Raw genomic sequence first — 20,662 nt, 5'->3', positions numbered from 1 at the left:
TCTCCTAGGTGGAATAAAGTCTAATTTATGGCTTCATATTTAATATAAAAAAAAAAAAAATTGCGGCACCATTGTGATTTGTGAGACGTTCTTTGGAAAGGGAAGAGAAATAAAATTGTGTAAGACACGGCAAAACAACTTTTAATAACTGTAATTATGCAAATCTGCCTTCTAATGAGTGAAGCAATTTCCTCTGTAAATGGCGTACATGCATGAGTGAGGAGGCCGCTCTGTACACAGCCGCCTGGGGATGGAAAGCAAATGTGTCACACGCACACACCGTGGAATTAGTCATCTCTTCATGGGATTAAGAACTAATCCTAAGGAAAAGGAAAAGCTAAATGAGACTAGGTTCAGGTTCACACCACATCCTGCATCATGTTTAAAGATGCTAAACCGTGATGTAAGAAAAGCCTAAGGGTATACGTGGCATATACCTAACACTGTAGATCTGAACTCTGCATACAGAAAAAAAAAATATTACTCTACAATGCATAACCTGAATAAGGATTAGCTCCATCGATTGGTCTAGAGGGAATATCTAGGATCAGAAAACCATAGCTGCTTTCCTTCAAAAACAGCACCACCCCTGTTCACAGTTTGCGTGTGGTACTGCAGCTCAGTTCCATTGAAGTGAATAGAGTTGTACCACCACACACAACCTGGGGACAGCTATGGTTTTCTAAACCTGGATAATCCCTTTTTTTACATCCGTAATAGTCATGGACATAAATAAACTGGATGTATTTTGGGGTGTAAGGCTAAATATCAACTTTATAAAGTTGCTTTTTCCCAAGATCCAATAAAAAAGTTTGCAAAGATTTAAAAAAACAAAAAAAATGTCAGAATTTTTTTTTTGTTAATAAGAGACTTTTTCTGTGCATAGCCTTACAGCACTACCTATGTGTTCACTGCAATGTGCCTGATCCACGCTTAAGTTAATTGAACTCATTAAGAAGTCCCTGATGTCACGGGGCTTCAATCATAAGAGGGGGGAAAGAATACCCTGCATCCAGATGTTTCCGTGGGGAGTGAAACAAAAGACTATTCATTGTGGACAGATATTATTCTGTAAGGAAATACTGTTCATATATTATTGCGGTGAGAGTTTTAAAATCCAAGATAAAGGGCACCTAAAAGATTCTATTACGTGTATGTGTACAATAGAAAGAGGATATCCTGATAGCAGCTCTACGTATGCCAAGTCATGCGCAATTACTGCAAACTAAGATGCTTTAGACAAGCTAGTAAGGTTCAAAAAAATAAGTAAAATACAGTTTACCCTTCCCGTGATGCCTGGTCTGACCGTTTCAGGACTATCTGTACACAACAGTAGAAAACATTCCACCATTTTTTTAAATTTTAGATTCTAGAGCTCCTCTGGATGAATAAGAATCTTACATCTTGGATCTTAAAAAGTTCAAATTTGTAATAACGTCATATCTTGTCCAGACAGGTAAAACGTTTTGATTGCACCGAGACCTATTTGATCCTAGGTTATACCCAGGTAAGGCGCACAGCTACTTCTTATAATGGAACCTGCCTCCTGTAATGAGTAGTGTTGAGCGGAAAGGCCAAACTGTTCAGGTTCAGCAACGCTCTCTAAACCGGAACGCTCTGGATTTGACTCCGCGCAGCTGCAGAAGTTGGATGCCGCCCTAGGGAGTCCTGGAAAACATGGAAATAGCTTTGAGCGTTGCTGAACCCGAACACTTTGGTCTCGCTGTTCAACACTAGTAATGAGTCGGATCAGGCAGCTGGTCAGGAAATTAGGCTTATGGCCGTGCACTTCACCCAGCTATAACCTACGACTGGACGGAGACCTGGTGAAAATCTACACCTTGTCTGGACAACATGTCACGAGTTTTTACAAATGACAAAAACACTATAAGATGGCCCTATACATTAAATTAATCCTGCTGATTTCGGAAGGATTACCTAACCACTTAACGGGGTTGTTTGGCCAGGAGAATTTCTAGGTTTGTGCTTGGGGAGGGCGCCACCTCCGGTATTTTGCCACTTGTGCAAACGCTTCCTGATTTGGGGGGGGGAGTGATGTAACAGGCCTGTCCAGCGAGATGGCGAGTGCATGTTTTTTTATTTAATCATATAACTAGGAGACACCATCGCTTTATAATTGGTGGAGGATCCAAACTTTGGGACTTCAACAGATTGTGAGAATGAAAGGGTGCACCACTGGTGTAGTATTGGGTCCCCTTCTGTGCTTTCATCGGCACAGCAGTATTACTGGCTGCCCGGCTGTAAGTGACCATGTTAAAGTCCCCTGCACAGCCGGGTTATTGGCTGCCACGGTTGTAGGGATAAAAAATACTGAAGGGGTTAAAGTGCTTCACATTTTCCCAATTTTCAGTAGTGGTGGAGGTCCAAGGGTATGTGCACACTACGGAAATCACACAGATAACTCCCCGCCTATCCCATAGACTCCATTCTATGCTTGGACGGATTCTGATAGAATCTGCTCGTGCACAGAATGGAGCCTATGTGACGGGCAGAACTTCTAGTGGGAGAGTGGGAGGAACCTGCGGCAAGTTATCCATGTGATTTCCGTAGTGTGAAAATACCCTTAGAGGTCAAAGTCCTATCGATCTAAATGACAGCACAATCTCAGGCTTTTAAAACCCAAAATAGGCTTGTCATATAATTGGTGGTCCTTTTATATAGGCATTATCACTGCGATGCGGAACAACCGCCTCCATTACTACACGGGTAAAACTAAAGTGTACCCATAACTGCACAAAAAGTTTCTTTCTATGAGCCATTTCCACAATCACTTAATACCAGACACAACATAAATAAGATAAATATCACCTATACATTCATCAAAAAGGAAAATAATAATAATAATAAAAAAAAAAAAAGTGTTTATTTGTACACGAACCTCCGCAGCCTGCCCAGTCACCTGGTTGCCAGGCATCGGGCATTGTCTAGCTGGCTCGGTGATTGTAGACATTATTCAGTAGGGATTGTACAGGGCTCCCCGGTGAGTAACTGTAATTACTTCTCTTTATGATGGCCAAATCCTCATCTGGGCGTTGTATCACTCCATAATACAATAGCTATAGGTCCACACTAGCCTTCTCAATGCTTATAAATCAATACAAAATCTGAGAAAAATATAGAAGTAACCTTCCTTACTGGCATTGCTGCTACGTAAGAGAAATGGACCTCATGGAGATACCATGGCAAAAATACGGGGAAAAGGGCCTGCATGTGCATTAAGCTGCGGAAGAACTGCTGATTCATACGACGTCTAGGCATTCAGGGAAAGCAAGCAAAGCCACTCTGTATCCTTACCTATTCCACATCTACTTATTTTTAGAAACTAATAAATATTATGAGACTTTAGCACAATTCTTTGTTGTGAAGCCAAGGCTTTATTCTCTACCAGCGTCCAAACAAAGCCATGGCACTTCTAATCTGCAGCTGAATGGGGAGGCCCAGAGAGCAGCTATGCGTTATTAGGGTGGGTGAACTCTGCCCCAAATCCATGGAAAACCCACAGGATGGACGTGCTGTGGACTTACCAGACTTCATCCATATTACATAGAGAAGGGTGAAATCTACAAAGAAACTTTCCAAAAGAATTTTTTATTTTTCTTACAAAAATAATGGGACAGCTACCTATTACAGGAACTTTAAGAACCCTGAATTTCAACCCCATAGGCTTTAATATGAAGTCAGAACGGCTTCTACTCTTTTGGGAGGGAGACTTTCTGCAAGATTTTGTGGCGTCTGCGGGCATTTGCGAGGTCAGATGTCAGGGGCTCGATACGTCTGTTCTACTCCATCCCAAAGCTGTTGGATGGGGTTGAGTTCGGGGCTCAGGTCTTCCACAACAGACTCCCTTTCCATAACTTAAAGGAGTACTCTGGCCAGGACTACTATTTTTTTTAATTTACAATCACTGAGAAAGGGGGTGAATAAAAACAATTATATCTATTTACCTCCCCGGGTCCAGCACTTGAGCAGTCATTCTGCCGCTTTGGTCCCCTGCCACTTCCGGGTCTTAGACGAAGATGTGACCTTTCAGGCCCACTTAGCCATTGAGCAGCAGAGATGGAAACCAGCTACAGCCGCCGAATGATTGGGCCTGAAACATCACTTCTAAAGCCCCATCTAAGACAAGGAAGCAGCCGGGGCCCGGAGCAGCAGAATGACAGCGCAAGTGCTGGAGAGGTAAATAGATGTAACTGGTTTCATCCACACCCTCTAGGGCGATTGTAAAGAAAAGGGGTCCCAGTAGGAGTATCTCTTTAAGGATCTTGCTTTGTGCACAGCGGCACAGTCATACTAGAACAGAAAAGGGCATAAGCTGAGTGCACAAAGTTAAAAGCATAATACTATCCAAAAGGTCTCGACCAGAACTTTCCCCTGATTGTTCAAGCTATCAGTGGGTGTTTTTTTTTTGTTATTTACACTATAAAGTTGGCAATAATAGAAAGGTAATAGAACATACAATACTTCATACCTTGAAGGTTTCTTGTACTTTTGATGGTAAGAAAACTTCAGCCTAGGCCATTCTTGCTGCCATAAACGCCAGTTTGAACACAACCCTATTGCTCCCATATAATAGCAGCTTCAACTAAAAACAAGAATTTTACTTTACTAAAGTTTTCAAGCTGAAAAATGTCATGACACTTGATGCACTGCCATCAAAGGGATAAAAAAATAATCCAAAAACGTGTTACACGTGATCTAAAATACAGATTACTGCAGCTGTAGGAAGTCCTTCACAGCTCACAGAGTAACGTAACATTAACCTTCATGGCTTGTAGGCCTCATGTCAAGGGCAGCAAAACTGCAAAATCGTGTCCTCTGTGCGCTGCCCCAAGTATGGGGGTCTGCGGGATTCACAGCGAAGGTCGTATCATAATACGAATACACTGCCCCTTATCATTGGAGTGTGCGCACAGGTCACGTGCTGGCAGTGTACAGGCAAACAGGCTAGGATTAATAACACACAAAGATAAAACTCACAGACATAAAGTGACAAAGTGTGAGATGTCCTCCTTCCTTATAGAGGATCATGGAAAGCAGAATTTAGCAGCCATTCTTCTACACAGCACATCCATCCATTTGCCTTCAACATTGTCTATTTAAGCCACGTTAAGGCCCAATACACGAAAAATTATCGTCCGTTGCGGCCGATGATCGCTTTGTGTAATAGAAGACAACGATCAGTGGACATGCACAATGTCGGCTGATCGTTGTCTTTCAACAGGCTGAAACACAAACAATCAGCTTAGCAATGATCTGCTGTCATCGCCCGGTGTAATAGGAGTGGTGGTAGCAGTTCGTCACTATCTCCTATGGACTGCCCAGTCGATCTAAGGATCGTCCGGGGAGCCCCCTGCAGCTCCCACGGCCCCCTCTGCACTTACCCGCTAGCTGTTGGCGTGTGTAATAGTGTCAGCAGAGAGCGAGCGCTGATCTGACAGGTCGGTGCTCACTTGGCTCCTTTGAATCAACCCGTGGATTTAGAGAGCCACAAGGACTATTAACACTCCACTATATAAGAAAGTGAGAGAAATACCTGAAAAAAATATAACAGGGGTGTCATACTCCATTTCTCATACGAGAACAGAAGTTTGATTTGTAACCCGATTTGCCTTTCCATTGTAAATCCCCTATTACACGGGGCGACGGAGGGGAGGCAACGAGTCCTCCTTCCCTACTTGCTGCCGGTGCTATTACATGTGTCCTCAGCGAGCGGGTAAGTGCAGGAGGGGCCGCGGAGAGGTTCCCGGGTGATTGCTAGATTGTCCGGGCAACCCATAGAAGATAGCAGTGGTCTGCTGCTGTTCCTGTTCCACCGAGTGATGGCAGCAGATCGCTGCTATCCAAGTAATTTGTATTTCAACATGTTGAAAGACAAAGACAGACAATGATCAGCCAACTTAGTTCATGTCAGCTCATTGTTGCCTTCTATTACACAAGACGAATATTGGCCGTAACGGCCAATAATAGTTTTGTGTAATAGGGCCTTAACTTTTGCAGTGTCTATGGAGTAGAAAGCAGTATACAAGTTCTTATTTCCCTTATCGAAGAGGATGTGGTTATTGCTTCTTAAAAGGGGTTGTCTAACGGTCAAGTGAGCTAAAAATCAAATTAAAAAACTCCAGAAGGCTTCACCACTAGCACTGAGCAGAGAGGCCGAACTGTTCAGGTTCGTCAATGTACTCTGAACCCTCAGAATTTCTTGGTTTCTCTGGTGCCTAAAAGGGAACCAATCAGCCCAATTGGGCTGATATGATTCCCTGGAGCAATGTATAAAGCTCCTGCCGCAGCCACTGCACGTAGCGGCCACGGCTGCTGCAGAAGCTTTATACCGGAGAAAAATTAGTTTAATAACCCGGGCACATGACAGGCAGAGGCGGGGAAGTCACAAGTCACCGCTCTCTGCCTGTCAGCGTGCTCGGAGGGGATGATTGACAGCCAGAGAGGTCTGTTACTGGCCTCTCTGCCTGTCAATCTTCCCCTCAGAGCACGCTGACAGGCAGAGAGCGGTGACTAGTGAAGGGTGGGGAGCCACCCAGATGACAACTTCCCCGACTCTGCCTGTCACACGCCCGGGTTATTAAACTCGTTTTTCTCCGGTAAAAAGCTTCTGCAGCAGTCGCAGCTGATTGGTTCCCTTTAAGTGCCGAGGTCAAGTGATGTCATTGCATTTCACTGAATCCTTGGATAATATCTACTTAATAAACAATGTGCCTCAAAACCATAGAAACACTAAGCGCACCGATGAGTATAAGCTTTTACAGTGGCGGCTGGATCAGTGTGTTCCAATCTATGGCCTGGATATATCTCGCTATTAAAGAAGCATTCTGGCAAAAAAAATTTATGTGACCCCCCACTTTGTGCTGGCGCGTATACTCACCAGCGATGATCGGTGTCCCGCGGTGAGGCTTCGCTTCGGTCCTGCTTCGCCGTTCAAATCCCATGTGTGTTCACGTCACTGCTCCTCTATCTCAATGTTGATCGAAGGCCCAAAGTCACCCTCTCCAATGCATTCTCTATGGGAGAAAGTGTCTTCTGGCCCTCAACCGACAGGGAGACAGAAGAGGGGTCAAAAGAGCGGTGACACGAATGTGCGCGGGATTTGAACCGCGTCACAGGACTGGAATAAAACCGTGCCACAGGACAACGATCATCACTGGTGAGTATAAGCGCTAGTGCGAAAGCGGGGGAATAATACAAATTCTGGAATGCTTCTTTTAAAATTACTATTTTTACACAGGATTTATCCCCTACCATTTTAGCATGTGTTCCCTGCCTAATGGATATAAGGGTATGTTCACACTGAGGAGAACTGCCGGAAATTCCTGGCAGAATCCCCACCGCGGGCTCCACTCGGAACCTCGCCTGCCTCATTGTCTCAATGTTATGTATAAGGCGCCTCTGCTTTCTGCAGCTCTCCACAAAAAGAATTGACATGTCAGAAAGCGGAGGCGCCCTATACATGACATTGAGACAATGAGGCAGAGGGGTTTCAGGGCGGAATCCGCGGTGGGGATTCCGCCAGGAATTTCCGTCTGTTTTCCTCAGTGTGAATGAACCCTTATATCCATTAGGCAGAGAACGCATGTGCTAATATGATAGGGGATTCCAGAGGTTCTGGACAATACATTTTAGACCTTCAGGTTATACCTTGTGTGACACGCCATAAATTTTACTTTTTACAGAAAAAACCCTTTGTAATGGCCGCCATAAAAGGGCCCGGAGCTGGTCATTATGTGGGTAAACATTTAGAACAGGTATTATATCCTGTAGATGTAAGTGTGGATACAAACATTTCCAAATACAAAATGTCAACTTCTTGGACTTGTCACAAAATGTAAAGACAGGCAGCAGCTTTGTAGGTTTTTCTTGCTAGACAACCTGTGTACAGAAAGGGCAGGAATCAAATGCCAAGATGGGTTTTATATGTGCGAGTACTAATCCCTAAATAAGAGTGTGTGAACGTCAGGGTAATGGCTTCCAGATGATGTATGCTCACCAACAAAAAAATAACGCAGCAAGGAAGAGTTGCTGGAATCATATTCATCGGTTTGTGATGTAATAATAATAAAGGGGATAATGTAGTCTATATTGTTCCATACCTCTCTACTCCTTTGTAGTACACCAATGTATAACGGTCCAACAGAGGCCAAAAAGATACTCTTCTGGCCTTTGCCAGGTGTATGCCTGGAGATGTGCCTGGTGTACATGCTAAGCATCCAGACGTTATAGTGTACATAGACTGACATGGGAGAGGTTGCTTCTATGTAAACATGTTTGCTGCACACTGTTAGGTATAATTACGGTAATTGTAAGGTTCCATTAAACAAACATTAGCAAAAAATGCAAAATGCAGGCAAAACAGCTCACTAGATGATGCACCATATACAAGATTAAAACTTCCACTGAAAAAAAAACAAACTGTAAAATGGTATTCTAGGCCGCATAACAAATAGTGTCTCTTTTCTCATTTGTAATAAAAAAAAATAAAAAAACACTGTGCAATGAGGAGCTTCATTACATGGTTACCACGCACGAGCCTCTGTGCCACATATAGAGGTAACAGTTCCCTCAGAGAAGCACAATTGTTATCACCCTAAACAGGGACATTTAGAAACAGAAGATTGTCAGCAGAAAAAGACCACCTGGTCCTTCTAGTCCGCCCTATTAGTATTTCCCTTCTTATTATCTTAGGATAAATATATGTTTATCCCAGGCGGGTTTACATTCAGTTACTGTAGATTTACCAACCACATCTGCTGAAAGTTTGTTCCAAGGATGCACTAATCTTTCAGTAAAGTAATATTTTCTCACGTTGCGTCGTCATTAGAGATGAGCGAACCGGGTTCGGGTATTTGATTAGTTGGGGCTGCTGAACTTGGATAAAGCTCTAAGGTTGTCTGGAAAACATGGATACAACCAATGACTATATCCACGTTTTCCACATAGCCTTAGGGCTCTATCCGACTTCAGCAGCCACTGCTAATCAAATGCCAAAAGTTCGGGTTCGGATCGACTCGAGCATGCTCCAGGTTCGCTCATCTCTAGTCGTCAACATACATCTCTGGCAGGACGGCCATAACGGGAGCAGAGGTCCCACTATGCAGTGCAGGTGCCAAACAGCAGATAGGCCATCCATCATATTACCACGGACAACATGTTTAATGCCCATGTGGCTCAGCATATAGTCCACTCAGGCCCACGCATAGGTAGGGAAGTAAGCTACTGCCAGACATCTCTGGCAGCGGCAGGACTGAAGCTCTTCAAGAGCGCTTTCAAGACTGAAACTCATTATGCCTGATCCTACTTTCTACCCTGAGATTATCTGTAGGGAGAGGTCCCTACAGACATGTTTAGCTTAAAGGGAACTAATTGCCTCCCTGAGGGAGTGTGTCCAGGACTTATGGCTGACAGGCACAGCTCTCCAAAGATGTGACCTACAGTCTCCAAAAGAGCAGGAATTAAAAAAAAAAATTATAATAAATCCATGTTTAATGCTTGGTCCTGGCTCCTGTAACTAGACAGTAGGGTGGAGCAGCAGCAGCAGCAGGCACTTTCACTGACTCCACCCTCTTCCCGGCTATTCATGCTTGATTGGCAGCTTGAGCACCGGAAACTCAATGCAAAGGCCAGTGCTCAGGCTGCCAATCAAGCGTGGGAATGACTACATGCAGCTGCAGCTCCGCACTCACGCCAAGTTACCAGAAGCCGGAAGCAAGCATTAAACATTAATTTTTAAATTGCCACCCCACCAGAGAGCTGTGCCCAACAGTTATAAGGTTCCAGGGGCCAGGTCACACCCCATCAGAAAGGGATCGGTTCTCTTTAAAAGGAGAAGTCCAGCGGATTATAAAATCTGGCAGCTGGTAGGGGAAGGGGGGAAACTGATTACAAGTAGGAACTGGTAGCCCCCCCCCCCCCCCCGCCGGAAGGCATTCCTCCCCCACCGCCACAAAGGCCTGTCCCAGGTGGAGGACTGGTCGCTCAGCCAGTGACTGGAGCAGTGCCCCATCCCTGTCACTGACTGGCTGAGAGACCTGTCCATCAGCCAGGTGGTGACATACGCAGCGCCGGAGATCCCATAGCCCGGCGGGATCCAGAGGCCAGGCCCGCTGCTCTCTGCCAGTACTTGTAATCCAGTTGATCAGATATTATAGGGCACAACATATCAGTACTATATAGAGAACAGGATCTGTTTTGAGAAGATCTGTCAAGGTCCTGATGCATGTGAGGACTGCATTGGTTTTTAGTCTCTGACCTCAAGTAATTTCTATAGGAGAGGACTGCAATAGTTAAAGACACGTTCACAGTCTCAACCTCAGGATACCTACACAGCTTAATTGCCAAAAAAAAAAAAAAAAACATGGGCGAGGTAACCATCAAAGTGAATCCCCCCCCTCAAAAACCTGAACAGCCTATAATTAATCTTTGGAAATTTCCAGGAATTTGCAGTCAGAGCTCTGACACGGGTCATGGTAACGCTTTAACATAATGATCAAGATAATTAGCATCTTAAAGAACCTAATTGACATGTGTATAACCAAATACAGAGACCCTACTAGTCCACTGATGAGGCAAAAGGAGGTTTACTACTAAATCTTAAAAAAAATACTTTTAGCTTAACCTAAGCTAGTTATGATGTTTTTTTTTCTTTAGGGAAAGTCCTCCAACCTTAAAGGGAAAGGAGGTTAAAGAAGCACCTAACCTGCTGATAAGTCCTTAGGGTATATGCACACTACAGAATCCGCACAGATAACTTCCAGCGGATTCCGTCGCTCAATTCTTTAGACGGACGGAGGAATCTGCCTGAGCATAGAAGGGAGCCTATGGGACCGGTGGAACTTCAAGTGGGAGCGCGGACTGACGAGCGATGGAATCCACGGCAAGTTATCCGCGTGACTTCTGAAGTGTGCAAGGGCCCTTTCCCAGCCCCTGCGGAGAAGCAGAACAGACTTCAAAGCCTCCAGCCCGATAAGAGAAATACAGAATCGTTTATTTTCTCATGTCTACTTACAAACGTCTTTTTAATTGTTAATATGCCATCCAATTGTCCAAACCATGCAATGCTCTGACTGGATCCACATACCACAGAAAGGTTATACAAGTCCTGAATTCAGAAAAGCCTAAATTGGCTCAAACATTCAAACATTTTTATCGGCCAGGGTCTGGATATTCAGACACTCACTGATCATAAGAAACAGCCAGAAAACCACATGGCTGAGTGCTTCTCTCCCTGGCTCAATGCTTTTTCCTTTGCTCTGCAGGACACAAAATTCATAGTAAGCCTATGAAGCCTGTCTCCTGTAGTGCATCACGGAGCACAGCAAGCTGGAGAATGAAGAACTCATCGGCATGCTTCTCCCTGCTCTTATGATCAGTGGATGTCTGAACATACGGACCCCAACCCATCAAAACATTTCTACTTAATGAAAAAAAAGGTCACCAAGTAATCCCCGAATCACTGACAAACATCTTTTCTCACATATACCCTACAAGTGACCTGCCTGGGTTATCAGTCTGTCCAGTTTCACAGCAGTCACATGCAGTGCCCTTCACTATACACTGCCGATTCTCTAAGGCCTAAGTTTAATGTCAAATACTTTACATTCTCTCATGCTCCTGAAAAATTTCCTTACGTGTCTGCAAAACTATTCATACCAAGCACCTTCATATTTTCTAGCAAAACTAATGTTGCAACGTCCTAAATATAACCGTAAGGAAATCTTCTATTTCCTGAATGGCTAAGAATAGAGAGACGCATAAAGACAACGGATTGGCTTGGCAACCAAGAAACACATTCGATTCCTACAGGGTTGGTTTACTTACTTGCCAGGAAAGTTACGTTTCACACTGCAATAAGAGTTCCCTAATTTCCGGAGTCAGGTGATTCGTAGCCCTGGCAGCTTCTGCAATAGCTTTTCGGTAGACTCCTTTCTTCTTACGGTTAAACCTCAGTTTGAAAAATTCCGAGAAAGAAGAGAGTTTTGACACTGATAAACTAGATGTTGTCGGAGAACCAAACCACGAGACTGTAGCCTCTTGCCAAGAAGGATCACCATTTTCCTTTTGGTTCACATTAATACTTAGAATACGTGCGGGCCACCATGGAAAGCCATGAACTTTCCCCCACACTATATCCCCCACAGAAATAGTCTTTCCTTCTACAGTGATACAATTGGACACACTTTTAGAATGCAGTCTAACCGTTAGCGGTGGCACCGTTTTCTGCTCATCTTTAGAAGACGACACAGAAAGATCATCACCAGGCATGATATCACAAAAATCCATCCTGTTCAACTCCAGGCAAGAAGACTTTGATTCCTCCAAGCTGTCGTTACTACACAAAGATGCACTAGAAGAATCGGCTTTTCTTTTGCGGTAATTGCCAAGTAGATTTAGGTTACGTCCTTCTTGGTTGTGCGGAAATCCTTTGAAATCATCATCCTCTCCCGAGCTTCCCAAAGAGACATCGTGATAACTTCTTTCTGCGGCATCGTCCATACAAAAAGCAGAAGAATCGGTCTCAGATCCTCTGCTGCTCTGAAGAACATTGATCTCGTCGATTAGCTCAGATTTATAGATCGAAACACTTTGTCCGTCACTAATCCTTTGGGGCTTTAGTCTGATTTTAGGTGGAGGAACTTCCACATTGGAATGCAAAGGCTTAGTTAACTTTAACTTTGGAATGGAAGCCCCCTGACTATTCGACCTGTCTATCAGACGTTTAGGCGTTTGACAACTGTCTAAGTCCTTCAACGTTTCATGGTCCCCACTTCCATTTTCTTGAGCTTTACTTGGACAAAATGGCTCAATAGAGCCATGTACACGTGAAGGAATCTTAACAACCTCTCCTTTACCTTGAGGTGTACTGTAAGAGATCTTTATGACTGGACTCCTGTGCACCAAGTCTTTAGTGGGACTCTTATGTACCAAGTCTCTAGAGGCACTGTTTTCCTCCCTCCTCTCTTTCCCCACCTTCTTCTCTTCGGGATCTGACTCCACTTTATGGCGTTCTTTATCCTGACCATGAATCCTCCTGCTACTTCTAGGGTTCTGTTTATCTTTAGAAGCCTCCTCTGTATTTAACGTGTTTTTACACTTCTCACAAAGTACCTGCCTAGGCCGCAGCCTTATCGTACTCATTATGAGCCGACCGGGGTCTCTGTTTCTTGACATTCGTCTTTTTGTCCTTTTAATAGCACGAGGAGGAGGCTGAGGTACCCACTGATTGTACGAGTGCCTCAACCAAAGAGGAGGGGGGAAAGGAGCACCTTCAAAGTAAGGAGGATAAGGTGGCGCAGTCCCAGGAGGTGGAAGGAGTGGAGGAACTTGATCAGTGTTACTCGTTACGGGGAGACCAGTGTCTTGATTAGGCGTTTCCGATACAGGATGTGAAAAATTGGCATCTTCAAGAATACTGTTACAGGAACTATTGCACGGTGGGTCATCGTCTTTTGGAACTGAAGCTGGTGGCACGCAGAACAATCCGGACCTAGTAGGACAAACAAAAGATCAGTGTCATTTCTTGAGCTGGGCAAACCCTTAACTTTTTTTTTGAACAGTGGACACACTTTAATACACTCACGTCCGAAATAGCATATAGCTGTGGTATTTAAAGGGAACAAGCTGCACAAAGCTGACTCATGCAGAATACCAGGGCTTGTTTATAGTTACTCTTCCAGGTAACTGGAGTGAAGAGCTTTTACCCAATTTACAAAAAGTTGACAGTGCAAACAATGTGACCTGATCACACCATCCGAGCCCTTTGTCTTACTTTACATGCACATTAAAGAAATAGCAGTTTAACTACAATCCGCACTGGCAAGTTTTCCAATGTGCGTTTATTATTCTGAGTTTTTAACACATAAAAAAAAAAAAATACATTTAAGAATTTATGGTGATCTTTTTCATTTTATACACGCATTGTGCAGTCCTATACCACTACCATGTTTAAACAAAGAATTGCCTGACTTTATATCAATATATATTTAAAACTAATATACCTAAAAAATAATTTAAAAAAGCTCATAAAAGCAGCTGCAAAATGCTGTGTGTGAATGCAGCTGTATGCTGTCTATCGGCCAGCACTGAAGGTAAATTGAGTAAACACAGGGAAGGACAGCAGATCATTTGAAAGCAGCCTGCCACCCTTCCCCCACGTCGCCGTGCAAGGCTTACATTCATTAAAGCTGATTATACCCAAGGCCTTGCCAGCTGCTTTTCTATCTTCTTCTATCCTGTTCACCTCTATATCAATCTCATACCGACCCAAAGTTTTTACATCCTGCATTTGCTTGACATGAAAAGGTAGCATAACAGAAGTTGGCACGGAGAAGCTAAACTGAAGACATCTGACATATGCCTTGAGCAATTCCTCTATTGTCCAGACAGCTCCCTTCATACCCTACATGGCCATGTATTACACACATATCTTAAGTATTATAAATCTGTAAGAAACCAGCTTTTATCTGGGCCTCCTTATATGCACAATGCCATTGGTACGCTAGCGAGAAAAGGCACTGCAGATCAGATGCAACTTTTCCTTCACAGTCTAGCCATGCGGAATATAATGCGCATCTACAGTTCTCTAGTGCATTACAGATTGCATGATGGTCATTATTCAACATACTGGAAAGTCCCTGTGCAATTACAATGAGCTTTCCCCACTTTATCAGACAGAAGGAGTTGACTCATCAGACACATGGTCGGAGGATGGGCGACTGCCTCAGCCCAGTCATCCCTTTGCCTAAACCACTCCTTGTGCTTATCATAGCGGGGCATGCATTAATATAGGGCCACTTATAGAGATCACTCTAGGAGAATAAAGCTAGCCATGGGAATTAAGACAATCCCTTTCTATTTGTTCCCTGCTGAGGACGCCCGTCTAGAAGCCAGAAGGGAAAGCTGTGAACAAAGAGGCGGCTCTCACCCAGATGAACCTGGCCTGTCCATGTATTCTTTCTCCTGCAATACAACCCTTTGTTCCACAAGGATATCCTAAGTGGTGCTAAAGGTATCTGTTCCCAGTTTGAATGCTTATGGGGGGCATGAAAACATTATCTAATAGGCTGTGTGTGCACACAGTTTTTGGAACTTATTGGGCCAAAAAATGGCCTCTTTATAGCTCGAAAATGACCCCAAAATGACCATATTTTTTCCACTGGATTCTATTGAACATGATGGGATAACAGATCTTTAATGGCTGTGAAATGAAAGGGGTTGTCTGGGTTAAAAAAAAATATATATATTATAATATATATATTATAATATATATATATATATATATATATATATATATATATATATATATATATATATATATATATATATAGCTAGCACATGCTTGGAAGTAATGTAAAAATAATAAAGTAGTAATACTTACCTAGCCAAAGCCTCCGTAGCTGCCACATCACTTTTTGCCCCCACTTGCTTGTGAGGGGCATCCCTGCAGGAACTCTACCACCCAGCCAATCACTGGGCACAGCAGTGGGGCAGGGGGATATTTCTTGCAGAAACGACACATCACAGGAACCTGGAAAAAGTAGTGAACAGGGCCAGGAGTGTTGGTGTCAGTTTCATAGGTTTGGGGTGGGTACAACTACTATTATTTTTTACACTGTACCCAAGCCTTGAAAAATCAGGGCCTTTTTCTCAGCCCTTTACATGCCAAAATACAGACTATTTGGCACCTAGAAAATGCTTTCTGGCCTATAACTTTTTCTGTAGTTCAAAAAAATCTGTTAGTACAGCTATAAAAAGATCAAAAAAGAAAAAGGAAAAAAAAAAAAAGCTTTTTTCAGCCTTAGAAATGGCAAATGGTGTGTTCTTGTAGCCATACATTAGGATGGTGTTATTCACAGGCCAGGCACACTGTGAAATTTCTGACAAAAAAACAACTGCGGCATATCCACATATAAAGTCACACTGCATTTAAACTGAATTTAAAAACAAAAAAACAAAACTGAATGTACATTGATCTTTACATATGGACAGAACAGCGCCAGTGCAGGGAAGCCAGTGCCACGGTCCTTTTCTTAAGCCATGGCCACTGTTCTATTCCCAGGCAGCGGCCCAGGCTGAAGCACTGCAGGTGTGCCAGCCCGCCCCCAGTAGGAGGAAACCCCTGCCCCTCTATGACGTGGCTCAATTGATTCTAATGGAGCGACGTCATAGAGAGGAGGGGGTTTTCTCCTATTGGGGACGGGCCGGCATGCCTGCAGTGTTTCAGCCTGGGCCGCTGCCTGGGAATAGAACGGCGTCATACGTGGGAACCGCGGCACCAGCTTCTCCGTGCTAGCGCTGTTCTATCCATGTAAAAACCTTAAACAGAATGTAGTGCTGGTACATTCGCTTTAAAAATTCACAAGTCCAGATTCCCCCAGCAGGATTTACATGTTGCTAGTTGCTACGCTGCAGATTTTCTGACCCATCCTGTATGACTGCAGCCTAGAAGTGTATAAGTAAGGCCGGACTCACATAGCAGTATTTTAGACCACAGCCGAGACCTACGCAGAAAGAAACTGTAAAGGGGAGATTTGTTCCTCTTCAGTGTTTTGGCCACACTCCTAGTTTTTGTTTACCATTACTGATATAAAATGCTGACTGAATTACTACCGTGTGAAAGTTGCCTAAGGCCGAGCTGACATGCAGCAACCACAGCGCACCTGCTGCAGCCAAAAACTCTCACACTGACTATTAGTTGATTAGAAAACCATAGATGTTTTTACTTTTCAGAAACGGCACCACCATAGTCCTCAGGTTGTGAGTGGTATTGCAGCTCAGTTCTTTTGAAGTTAAAGTGACTGTACCACCAGGCCCAGGCTGAAGCACTGGAGGCAGGCCGACTCAGCCTTAGTGGGAGGAAACCCTAGCCCCTCTATGATAGGGTTCCATTGATTCTAATGGAGTCACGTCATGGAGGGGCTGGGGTTTCTTCCCACTGGGGGTGGGTTGGCCCGCCTACAGTGCTTCAGCCTGGGCCTGGTGGTACAGTCACTTTATGTGGGTCTGTAGGTGTAAAAATGCAGCTGCTTAAAAGCACAAGGAGGAAAAAACAAAAATTAGCCTGGTCCTGAAGAGGTTAAACAGTCAGTTGCATCAGCCATAATGAATGTGAATTTGACACAGTTTAGGGCCGACAACCATTTCTCAATCCTACATACGCACGCTCTACAACTCTACAAATTCAGCTAAACCGGTGTCGGGGTCTACCAACTCTTCCCCCAAAAAGGAGCAGGATTGGGCATGTTGGATTTTAACTGCCCAATCTCTTTTGTTAGAGGGGTTATTCAGCGCTACAAAAACATGGCCACTTTCCCCCTACTGTTGTCTCCAGATTGGGTGGGGTTTTGAAACTCAGTTCCATTGAAGTAAATGGAGCTTAATTGCAAACTGCACCTGAACTGGAGACAACAGTAGGGGGAAAAGTGGCCATGTTTTTGTAGTGCTGGATAACCCCTTTAACTGAGATAAGCAGCAGTCAGAAGTTTGGCACTGGCTTACGTACCCTCTCTCTTCATTCAAAACACATGAAAACTAAGCCAAGCTATACATACCCGTGTATGGAGATCGCTATGGCCCCTCCATGGGTACCTCTTGGTGCTGACTTATCTCTCCTAAGAACAAAAGGATCAGGCATTCTGATTAAACATGCTCAATCCTTCCTTTGCTCAAAAGATGTTTGATTGAAGAATTGGCATGCCCCCATTCACATCTAATAGTCTCACACTCTCACCGCAGTTGGTTAATCTGAGCGACTTTGATTCAATATGTTTGGGCACCTTGGGGGAGATTTATCAAACATGGAGTAAAGTGAAACTGGCCCAGTTGCCCCTAGCAACCAATCAGATTCCACCTTTCATTTTCCAAAGAGTCTGTGAGGAAAGAAAAGTGGAATCTGATTGGTTGCTAGGGGCAACGGAGCCAGTTTCACTTTACACCATGTTTGATAAATCTCCCCCCTTGACGCCTATGTGGCCTGACAAACAATCCTCCTGCCAGGAAAAAAACAAAGATCTGACAGCTTGCATCTCTCCACTTCTCGGTTCCCCCTGGAGATCAGCGGCTCCAGAGGTGTCTGACTTGTGCACAAGCTAATGAGGTAATAGGGGATCGCAGAGCTATTAAAGGTCTAGGGCCAGCGTTACTGGACGCAATGGCTTTAGGCTAAATGGGCCTGATAACAGAATAAACACAAACCTTGTTAAATCCGCATATTCCCAGAAATGAAGGGAGGGGCTGTCAAAACCTAATCAGGGACGTAAAAATTTTTACTGTCAGACCCCATCAATCTGCCAAAACCACCATTTATAGGTTTTGTTTAGAGCCATAATAAAACTTCCATAGAGATTAGTTCATTTTTATTTTTTTTTCTTCCCTGAATCCATTACTTCTAGGAGGGGGTGTTAAAGGGGTTATGCAGCGCTATAAAAACATGGCCACTTTTCGCTCTGTCTTGTCTCCAGTTCAGGTGTGGTTTGCAATTAAGCTCTATTTACATCAATGGAACTTTGTAGCATTTTGTAGCGCTGCATAACCCTCTTAAAGGGAACCAATCACGCCGACAATCACCCTAATGATAAGGAAATGTGCTGGCACATCACCCAGCACGCTTCCAAAACATCCCCCTGTACCCTCCGTGCCCCCCTCTATTAGAACGTATTCTTACTTTTATGTAGTCCCGTGCTGTATGTAAATGCCGGACAAGTAGTCACGGGCGTATCTAGTCACGGTCCTGGGCGGTTGGAATCGCTTTAATCACGGCCAGAGGGACGTGATTGAAAGACCTGTGTTCCGCTGACATCAACCGGGGCCTGTGTTCCATTTCGGTGGCATGCCAAGGTCTTCAGGACGCCGCACATGCGCACTACGTCAGCATCTTCTACCTCCGTACAGCGCATGCACGGTGTGCTAAAGACGTCCCCGCGCCGCTGACGTGGAACGCAGGCCCCGGGTGAAGGCAGCGGAACACAGGTCTTTCAATCACGCCCCTCTGGGCGTGATTACAGCAATTCCACCGCCCAGGACCAGGACCAGATCCGCCCACCGTGACTATTTGCCCGGCATTTACATACAACGCGAGACATCATAAAAGAAAGAATACGGTCTAATAGAGGGGGCACTAAGGGTACAGGGGGATGTTTGGGAAGCGTGCTGGGTGACCTTATCATTAGGGCGATTTTTCGGTGTGATTGGTTCCCTTTAATATCTTCATACAAACAAAGAAGAAGTGAGCACATGGAGGCTGACGGGCTCGGTACACTGCCATACAGCCACTGTACCAGGGTGTATGAGCCCTCAGGGTAATGACCAGCAGCCTGCACAGTCATTCCGCAGCTGGAGGTAATGAAAAATGGCTGCCATCTCATCAGTCAGTGACCAGAGATTAGAGCAAGGTTCAAGAATCACTGATGGTAAATGCAACTGTACTAAAGAAAAATGGCTTCTTTTGTTTATGACACCTCCTCGGTTTTTGACGATTGTCTTCACCTATAGGAACAAAATGAATATAGCAACGTCCATAGAACGAATATCTACAAGAGGGACCGGAAACCTTCAGCCCTCCAGCTGTTGTAAACTACAACTCCCATCATGCCTGGACAGCCTTCGGCTGTCCAGGCACGATGGGAGTTGTAGTTTTACAACAGCTGGAGGGCCGAAGGTTCCCCACCCCTGATCTACAATATCACGGCAGTGATCCGCAACTTGTTCCTCTTCCAGCAAGATGTGAGTTGTAGTTACTGTATCACAGGTTCCAGACTGTTACAAATAGATACAAATATTTATTACTTGGCTTATACTAGTTCTTTTTTAACCCTTTTTTTAATTCCTTTATTTGTTATTTTTTTACCAATTACAAAACAGAATAACCACTATATGATAAAAAAAAAGATGATGTCTCCAATATTTTAGCAATACAAAAACATAATGCCAAATTATACAGAGACCACATCATCTCCCCAAACCCAATCGCCGACCCCTCCCTCTACCCGCGGCTGTGGAGTGGTAAGAAGAAAAAAAAAGGAAAATGAGAGACCCATTAAATAATTAAGTTAACTTCCCTTTTAATCCTTCTTGCCTTCTTTTTTAACCCTTTCCTTGTTACCTATTGTATATATGTATATCCCTGTGAGGTCTAATTTTGTCTATGTATGTACACCCACAATTGTAAAGCGCTGCGAAATTTGTTTGCACTATATTAAAAAAAATATAATATATATATATTATATATATATAGATAGATAGATATATTAATAATATATTTCTATGCAGAATCCTCACCAAAAATTGCAACATACTACAACGCAATGCCGGACCAAAATCCAATTCACACACGCTGCAGATTTTTGCCCTGTGTGTTACCGACTGGCGGTATATTGTTACCTGGCAATGCAAAGGGGTGAAATCTGGTGCAAATAAACAGGATGGTGTGAACAGACTCTTACTTATCTGCTACAAACCATACTTGTGATCAACCAATATGAGAGCGCTCCTTTAAGGCGTCTTAACCAAACTTTGCTCAAGTCCTTGAGACGTCCTTTCCAGTTTATTTTTTTTTTTAGGGATCCTTTCAGCTGCTTGGAAAAGCTGGATGATAACCAACATGGCTGTAACTACACATGAGAGGGGTCATGCACTATTAGGA

At 43.9% G+C, this 20,662-nt stretch overlaps 1 protein-coding gene across 1 annotated transcript in view; it reads right to left on the bottom strand.

Annotated features, from left to right (window-relative positions):
- Positions 1–20,662, bottom strand: part of PWWP2B (PWWP domain containing 2B) — a 30,699-nt gene that overhangs the window by 9,536 nt on the left and 501 nt on the right. Inside the window, exon 2 of the mRNA XM_069978948.1 lies at positions 11,845–13,510. Within this exon, the coding sequence (XP_069835049.1) occupies positions 11,857–13,510 (1,654 nt within the window). The 3' untranslated portion in view covers positions 11,845–11,856. The remainder of the gene's footprint in view (positions 1–11,844; positions 13,511–20,662) is intronic.

The sequence above is a fragment of the Dendropsophus ebraccatus genome, chromosome 8, assembly GCF_027789765.1.
Source record: "Dendropsophus ebraccatus isolate aDenEbr1 chromosome 8, aDenEbr1.pat, whole genome shotgun sequence".
Classification (NCBI taxonomy): domain Eukaryota; kingdom Metazoa; phylum Chordata; class Amphibia; order Anura; family Hylidae; genus Dendropsophus; species Dendropsophus ebraccatus.
Note: the sequence above shows the minus strand (reverse complement) of the source record. Positions and strands in the feature narration are given on the sequence as shown.